At 34.9% G+C, this 9,489-nt stretch overlaps 1 protein-coding gene across 1 annotated transcript in view; it reads left to right on the top strand.

Annotated features, from left to right (window-relative positions):
• LOC107668165 (rho-related GTP-binding protein RhoA-D-like) overlaps nt 1–9,011 on the top strand; it is a 15,620-nt gene extending 6,609 nt beyond the window's left edge. The window contains exons 2-5 of the mRNA XM_016459964.1: nt 2,248–2,405; nt 5,222–5,342; nt 8,223–8,353; nt 8,747–9,011. Of these exons, the coding sequence (XP_016315450.1) occupies nt 2,250–2,405; nt 5,222–5,342; nt 8,223–8,353; nt 8,747–8,920 (582 nt within the window). The 5' untranslated portion in view covers nt 2,248–2,249 and the 3' untranslated portion in view covers nt 8,921–9,011. The remainder of the gene's footprint in view (nt 1–2,247; nt 2,406–5,221; nt 5,343–8,222; nt 8,354–8,746) is intronic.
• Nucleotides 9,012–9,489: the final 478 nt, after the last annotated feature.

Genomic DNA, 9,489 nt, shown 5'->3' with positions numbered 1-9,489 from the left:
GATTGATTAACAATTTATATTGGGGATGCACCGAAATGAAAATTCTGGGCCGAAACCGAAAATTCTGGAAGTACTTGGCTGGAAACCGAAACTGAAAATGCTTTGTAATAATTACTTTATTAAATATTATAAAGTAATTTTGTAAAAGATTTAACTTTAAAAGTGATACTGAATTTAAAAAAAAAACACAAGCCAATAAAATAATCACACTTTTATTGAAAGTAATACAATAAAATTGGACAGAAAATATATTAATATTAAATATCAATATATTATGTTTATTCAGTTTTATGCAACAGAATCAGATATAACTTTTTTTTTTTTTGTTTGGACTAATTATCCAAATAATGTATAGCCCTACAAAACTATTATTATCAGAGCATGTGAGCATTGCATAACTGAACGAGAGAGTAAGCGTCATTTTATATACAGGTGCATCTCAATAAATTAGAATGAGTGAACCAAACTGAGAGACCATTTTGAAGGCTCAGGAAACCTTTGCAGGTGTTTTGAGTTGATTAGCTGATAGGCATGTCACCATATTCTAATTTGTTGAGATAGTGAATTGGTGGGTTTTTGTTAAATGTGAGCCAAAATCATCACAATTAAAAGAACCAAAGACTTCAACTACTTCAGTCTGTGTGCATTGAATTTATTTAATACACGAGTTTCACAATTTGAGTTGAATTACTGAAATAAATGAACTTTTCCACGACATTCTAATTTATTGAGATGCACCTGTACATATAATTTTTTTATGCCTTTTAAGTTGAGTTGCATCCCTTTTTTTTCTGTGCATCCCACCATGAGAATTGAACTTGGCTTTTCTTCAATAAATTACTCCAAAAATGTTTTGTATAGTATCACGTTAGTGCAACAAACTCGTATGATTTAGACTGTCGTGGAAACGACAACTTCTCCATTTATTTCTGAAGCCTTCCCTGTGATCCCTCTCTTTTACTAGGAACTAAACCTCTGCATTTCCTGTGGGTGGATGAAGCTTCATGTGAGAGAGACAGAACCCAGACCGTACTAAAAATAAAGTGGTTGTGTTAACATACGCCCAGACAGTGGAGAAGAGTGTGTGTTACTAAGGAAGAATAGATGAGTATTGGGTGACTTGGAAGGATATGCACAGCTGTGCTTTCCTACTGGCACACATTCATCATGGATGCGGGACAAATCTCCCTCATCACCCACATAAAGACCTCTGTCACTTCACTCAGAATTATCACACTACCACTAGCTCCTATATGCAAACGTGGAAATTGATGTTGGCGACAGATTAATGCGATAAAACATGCTCCTCCGAGATCTCGCCAAGTTGATTATGAGTAAATGCTTTTCTCTTCCGCCAAACTGACAATTTGCAGTTTATAGCGCAAATTGATTTGAATTGTGTAACCAGAGTCCAAAATGAACACTCGCAAATGGCATAGGCTATGTGACTAAAATTGGCTTTGCTGAGTAGGTTAAATAAAATGTGACATACTACAAGGTTGAACTCAAACTGTAAGAATGCTGTATGTGATTCAAATAAAAGATGACTGTTTGAAAGAGGTGTCATTTTCATAGCCGTCACATGTATGTTTGACAGATCTGGTTGGGTTCAGAAGCCTTGTGTGCATTTTGCTGTGTGTTTTGTAGCCCATGAGGATTGTGTCCGCAGGGCGAGTTTTATCAGGTTCATGTTAAACAGATGTTCATATCATGTTTACCTACACATGTTTTCCTCATCTGCTTTTGATTTAGCGGCTTGCATGTGCCTTCAGGTCTGTTTTCTATTATGGTAGACAACACATGGCTGAATGATAAAGAAAACATTGGGCTACAATTTAAAAAAGGCAACACAAGTAGTTTTGTGTTGTTTTGGAGGACCAATCAAGAGCCACTCATATAAATAATGAAAGTGGTTCTATGAAGCTGTTCCAAGGAAAACACCATAAAAGTGATCTAAATGACTTCTGAATATATAAGATAGCTTGATGTGACTAATAGATGGACATTACTTGATCTTCCTTCATGAGAGTGATGACTGATGCATGAATGAATCATTTGGCCAGTTTTGTGAACTGATTGTTGGAAAAGACCCGAATCAAAAGAACAATTTGTTCACAAAGACGGCCTTTTTGGACTGGAACCCAGCTTATAACATGTTTGCATTTTACATTGAACTCTTATTTTTAAAAGAATTAAAGAGTCATTTCATAATTTGTTGTTAAAGCAAATCATCTTTTTCCCTCCCAGGTATGGCAGCTATCAGGAAAAAGCTGGTGATCGTGGGAGATGGAGCGTGTGGGAAGACCTGTCTCCTCATAGTGTTCAGCAAAGACCAGTTTCCAGAAGTCTATGTGCCTACTGTGTTCGAGAACTACATTGCAGACATCGAAGTCGACAGCAAACAGGTTGGTATTGATTCTTGGCCGCCTCCAAACCCCCACAGCCTGTTTTTGTACAGCTCTTAACAATATTTCCAGTCATTGATGTTTAGGTTGCTTTTGAAAATGATTGTGAAACCCAAGCTGAGATCTGTCAGCGAACCAGAACGTGTTGTTTTTTTTTTTTCCAGTTTATTTTCCTTCAGTTTTACCATCATGTTCATTCTGAAACCAGTGAAGAATCCGTGAACGTTGTTGTTATTTTAGTCTGATGACATTATATCCTGTATAGATACATTATCCAGATGTTTATTCAAACAATCGAGCCAGTAAGTGTAAAATAATAGTCATTGTTTTGGAACAGTGTTGTTATTGTGAACTAAAACTATTAAAAACTATTTTCCGAATTGAACTAAAGCTGAAATAAAATAATATATATACTGTAAGTATAAAATGAAAAACACAACAAAGCAAAAAAAATACTAAAATGTTAAAAATGAAAATTAGTAACGTTGCCTTGGTGACTAGCTGAAATAAAATAGGGTTAAGTTGAAGAATTAAAATGACTAATACTAAAACTGAAATAAACAGAAATTAGATATAGAAAAAAAAGACAAAAGCACATGACAAAAATTACTTTCATTTTGAAATTCAAATAGTATATAAATAATATCAAAATAAAACGTAGCCCATATATTTTGCAGTCCTGACCACTCTGAAATCTAAAGGGGACTTGGCAAAACAGGAAATGGCTGTTCTTTCTGGTTTCCTGACAGGACTCGAGATATCCAGCCCCCTGTCGCTGTGACTCGCCAACCCTATATAGCATGATTAACAGACCACTTCATTTCCTGTGATGGAAGAGGGTTTTTTCGGGAAGGTGGGCTCATTCTGTGTCCCCAGCACAGGAAATGTTGAAGGAGCAGGATGGCATCTCTTCTAAAGCCCCTTGCTCTCTCAGTGGTGTTACGCTGCTTGGTTTGTCAAAATATAGAAGCTTCCCATTGGCGATTGAGCATAAATCTTTCCGTCCTTTGGGAAAAAAGACATTTGATTTCATAATCTTTCTCCAAAACGCAGTCTACAACCGATATGACGTTCATTTTTGGTTGATGCCACCTTTGAAAAACTATGAGTCATCCAAAGCATTATGGGCTTGTTTATTCCTCACCTGAACAGATCATTATACTGTAGAGCTTCAGATCAGTGCACAGCGGAGAAAAAAATAGTCTGGTCTCTGAGTGAATTGAGGAAAGGTTGTGTAACGATGTGGCATCAGGCTCGGCGTATGACTCAGCGGTGCTGTGAAGCCTCATTGCTAAGCTTCGGTCCTGCAGGAGAACAGAAGGGATGTAGTTTGATTCCCTCTAATTATCTGTTTGACTAATTCAATTCATTAGGCTTGTGAGTGGATAAGCCAAGCCTTGCTGTGGCCCTGTACAGATTATGTGAGGGAAGAGTGACATATGCAAAGGTTTGATACCTTAAAGTTCATTTGCATTTACAGCAAGGATCTACAGTATATCTGAGACCAAATCACTAATACATGATACATGTTTTTTTTTTTTAGATTATCAACATTGATCTGCCGTTGAAAGCAGATCAAGTTTTTTTATGACAGGTTAAAAGTACTTTGAAATTTCCATTCTCCGTATTTTTTTTTGTACTTTACATTATTTATAACACTTTTAACATGACACTGTTTCCCCCCTCTAGACCTGTTAATTTATTGGAAAAAAAATGATGAATGCATTTCATACATACAATGACTTAAAAATGACCACATTGACCATGTTACAAAATAAAGAAAAGGTTTAAAAGTTTCTTTTAGTGTTTTTTTTTTTTAAGTTAATTAATAAATAAATAATTAATTAATTTATAAAGTATTATTAATATTTGAAATTTAATTATTTGAAATTTATTTTAATGTTGTGTTTTAAAATATTTGAAATTTAAATATTTTTAAATATTTTTAAATTTAGTTTGCTAAATAATTTATTCGTAAAGCTTGGTTTTAAAATAATATTAACAGTTGAAATTTAAATATTTGAAAATATTTTCATTTTGCTTGCTTATTTAAATATATGTAAATATTTAACTTAAATTTTTTTTTTTAATTACTAAGTAAACCAACATAAAATAGAAAACATGCAGGACGCCATTTTTTCATGTGACAGAAAAACTATAAAACAGGAAATTATATACCAGGCTGCTGTAGAACCTCATGACTCATGACTTGTCAGAGTCTTTAAAAAACATAAATTATAATTTTTTTTATAACAAATAATCTAAAAAAGAATAAATTATCATTTTACCTTGAAACATATGTATTTGTAAATGTGCAACAAATGAATAATAATTAAATAACATTTTAAAATATTTTTAAATGTCAGCCATTTTGTTTACTGGCTGTAGCATAAGAATGGTTGTTGGTCTAATTGGTATTCCATACTGGTGCATCTGTAGTGTATAGAGGCTAAAATACATTTGTCAAGGCTTAATATTCTGAATATATCTGGTCAGTATAGGTCTAAATAGAAAGGGCTTGTGTTGCACATGTTTCCAATTAGCCATCTTAAGCCAGAACATTTCCTATTAGGAATGTGTAAGGCTTGTTTTTTGCCTCATTTTTTGGGTTGTACACTTCTAAGGGGACGCCTATTGAGACTAGGTTTATATGGTCTTAAAATGTATAATAAGTGCATTTCTCCTTTTGTGTCACTTATTTGATTGCAAATTAGTCATCAAGTGAAGTCCAGCATGCTGTATTGATCATAAAGGCTTTGACTAGCTGTCAAGCTCAAACTGAGCTTTGACTCATTTTGTCCAATTTTGATCCACAGGTGGAGCTGGCATTGTGGGACACAGCAGGACAGGAAGACTACGATCGTCTGAGGCCTCTGTCTTACCCAGACACAGATGTCATCCTCATGTGTTTCTCAATAGACAGTCCCGACAGCTTAGGTAATCAGATTTTCCGTAAACCCCAAAATCTTTTTCATATCTTTCATTTTGGCTCATCCTTATTTAGGTCAAGGCCTTTCTTACTGGAAAAAAAAAAACGATTGACTGAGTCATCACTGTATGCAGGAAGTTCCTGTGTTTTGTCTAAGAGCCGAGGCGCATCATGATAACTCTTGTGTCCATGACATCATTGCCATTTATCTCCACCAGCTTCCCGAAGGAACATCCTGGTTCTCTTCTCTGTTACAATAAGTGTACAATAAGCTTGAACTAATTAGACACTTACTAGCATGCGTATAAGTTACGGAGTGTCTATTTACACTGTGTGAATAGCCCGCCTTGTTGGCAGAGGCTATTCACACTAACTCCGCCCACCAACGTGTGATTGGGAAAGTCAACACTGAAAAAAGACGCTTGTTAAACATCAGTTTCAGTTGCGTAGATGGTAAGGCATGTGCTTTTTGACGCGATCGACCCGAGTTCAAACCCGCCTTTTGTCGAACTTTTGCCGAACTTTTCAAATCTCATATCGCATTGGAAAGGCATTTATTTTCAATAAAAATGAAGGAAATAATCAAAAAGTTGAAAATAAATAAATCATAAAGGCTTTGACTAGCTGTCAAGCTCAAACTGAGCTTTGACTCATTTTGTCCAATTTTGATCCACAGGTGGAGCTGGCATTGTGGGACACAGCAGGACAGGAAGACTACGATCGTCTGAGGCCTCTGTCTTACCCAGACACAGATGTCATCCTCATGTGTTTCTCAATAGACAGTCCCGACAGCTTAGGTAATCAGATTTTCCGTAAACCCCAAAATCTTTTTCATATCTTTCATTTTGGCTCATCCTTATTTAGGTCAAGGCCTTTCTTACTGGAAAAAAAAAAACGATTGACTGAGTCATCACTGTATGCAGGAAGTTCCTGTGTTTTGTCTAAGAGCCGAGGCGCATCATGATAACTCTTGTGTCCATGACATCATTGCCATTTATCTCCACCAGCTTCCCGAAGGAACATCCTGGTTCTCTTCTCTGTTACAATAAGTGTACAATAAGCTTGAACTAATTAGACACTTACTAGCATGCGTATAAGTTACGGAGTGTCTATTTACACTGTGTGAATAGCCCGCCTTGTTGGCAGAGGCTATTCACACTAACTCCGCCCACCAACGTGTGATTGGGAAAGTCAACACTGAAAAAAGACGCTTGTTAAACATCAGTTTCAGTTGCGTAGATGGTAAGGCATGTGCTTTTTGACGCGATCGACCCGAGTTCAAACCCGCCTTTTGTCGAACTTTTGCCGAACTTTTCAAATCTCATATCGCATTGGAAAGGCATTTATTTTCAATAAAAATGAAGGAAATAATCAAAAAGTTGAAAATAAATAAATAGGGTAGGTGTAGGGAGGGCTTTATTGTCCCAATAAGGTGGCATCCATTTAATAATTTGAATTAAAATTATAATTTACACTCAATACGTTGTTGCGTACTGTTTTATAATGTACTACAATACTGAGGTGCAGATAATTGCAACTATTTGCTATAAGTAGTATAAATAGCAGAAAATCTTGCTATTTTAACATAGTGTAAATAGAATCTATGTATTTGCACTTAGTGTAAATAGCATATCGTTAAAAAATACTGCTATTTTCACTTAGTGTAAATAGAATCTAATTGCTGTTTACACTTAGTGCAAATAGCCGCTGCCTAAAAGTTATCGCAGACAGTTCTGAGATTATTTGTCAGAATTCAGCTGCATGATTCAGCAGAGTTCATAAGATCAATGTTGCATAAAAAAAAAATCAGTCATATAATTCATCCAGCAGTGAAATGAGTGTAGGAATGGAACCACCATTATTCTTCCAAGACTCTAAACATGAATTACTTCTGAATAATAGGATTGGATTTGTTGGGACAAATCCCTTATTTCACTCATACTTTATTTGGGTCACATTCACATTATAAAACAAAGTTCTATAAGTCCAAATATAAGTGTTATTTAACCTTTTCACATTTTTGTTACCATATTTGTTCTTCAAATTACAGTACCTACAGTTTGAACGTTTAGAAACACTTTCTTTCTTATTATATTGTATCCTATTTATTATATTACACACACACGTACGTGCACACACACATATATATTTACATATACATACATGTATTACATTTTATGTATGTATGTATGTATATATATATATATATACAGTGGGTACGTATATATATATATATATATTTATATATATTTATACATTTATGCAATTTATTTTATAATACTACATATATTAATTATAATTTATTTATATAAAATTGAATAAATATAATGGCTTTCTTTCAAATACAACTGAATAAAAATAAATAAATATATAATTTTTTTTTTTCATGTACATGAGAAACTTTGGGGAAATATATAAAAATATATTTTATAAAGTTATAAAATATAATGTAAAATATATATTTTTTTAATATTCATGCTCGTATGAAAGTTTTGGAGTATTTTTTGTGTGTATACACACACACACACATAAATACATGTGTATGCATTTTATATATATTATTAATATTTTATTCTTGTATATTTAAAAGTTCGGAAACGCTCTCATATTATATTACATTATTATTTTTATTTTATTTCATTCATGCACATTTTATATAAATTATCCAATTTACATTTTCTATATACATGTATGTGTGTGTGTGTGTTTTATATTATGATTTTTTTTTTTGTCATGTATATTTAAAAGTTTGAAAACACCATCTTATGTTACTTTTTTATTATTTAATGTACATTTTATGTACATTTTCTGTGTGTATATAGCAGTTCCAATGTGTTTTTTTTCCTTCATTTGAATTTAATGAATCTTTAATGTGTGTGATCTCTCAGAGAATATCCCAGAAAAGTGGACGCCGGAGGTGAAGCACTTCTGCCCAAACGTTCCCATAATCCTCGTGGGCAATAAGAAGGATCTGCGGAATGATGAGCACACACGGAGAGAGCTGACTAAGATGAAGCAGGTGTGTTTCCGAGGCCGGCTGCACCACCACTATGGGGAGTCCCATTAAAAAGCTCTTAGCAGCTAGCGTTACTGCCACTCTAGAAGGCCTGATCATTATCATTTGTCAAACTCCTCGTACAATCAGTCCGACCTCTAATAACCAGTGACTGATGCTAGCGTGCCTTGCCCCCCAAATAATGTGTCCGCGATTGTGTTCGATAATCTGGGCAGATGGCCTCCGTTAAATCGATCCATTTAGTGAGCAGAATTGACATTGCATGTCATAAGTCGGCCTTTAGCTGCAGACAGTGCTGTGCGATTCTGACGTCCATCATTCACAAAGTTTAAACAGTCATTTGTTTCGAAATCTTATTGCATGTGATGATTCAGTTCCAACTCATCTGTTTTGCAGGAGCCGGTTAAACCGGAGGAGGGCAGGGACATGGCCAATCGCATTAGCGCCTTCGGCTACCTGGAATGCTCAGCTAAGACTAAGGACGGCGTGAGGGAAGTATTCGAAATGGCCACCAGGGCGGCGCTGCAAGTCCGCAAGAGGAAGAAGAGGAGCGGCTGCTTGCTGTTGTGAGAGAACTTTCCGGTCTTTTCCAGAATGATCTCCATAATGACCATGTGGACCAAACTCCACAAAAAAAAAAAAAAAGTTTTTGACCAAAAAACATAAATACACTGGACTGTATGTCACATTTCATGCAAACCAACAGATGGGAAATGGAGGAATGTGAATAAAATGTGCATTCATTGGACAGAGGCTGGGTAGAAAGGCAGGTTAGATCAGTATATTATATGTCTTGATTTAGTTTTCCTTTCTGGCACAATGTTTTTCAGAATACACACTTTTTTTCTTCAGTTCGTACTGTACGGATGACATCAGTTGTAACGGTATTGTGTTTTTGCACATTTAACAATTGACCATTGTAGCTGAGTCTGGTTTTCATATTAATGTAATATAAATGAATATAACCATGTAGAAATATCTTAATAGCACAGAATTTGGTAATGAAATCAGTGCCTTCATCACCATTCCCTCTACAATTTGAATGTACTCCGGTAAAGTGCTAGTTTTGAGCTTCTCTGACTTTACACACTTTTCTAGAAGTGAGTAACTGTTTTTAAATGTATTTTAAAAATCTCCAA

Source organism: Sinocyclocheilus anshuiensis, unplaced genomic scaffold, assembly GCF_001515605.1.
Source record: "Sinocyclocheilus anshuiensis isolate Anshui unplaced genomic scaffold, SAMN03320099.WGS_v1.1 scaffold3580, whole genome shotgun sequence".
Lineage (NCBI taxonomy): Eukaryota > Metazoa > Chordata > Actinopteri > Cypriniformes > Cyprinidae > Sinocyclocheilus > Sinocyclocheilus anshuiensis.
This window is presented reverse-complemented; position numbering and strand designations above follow the sequence as displayed.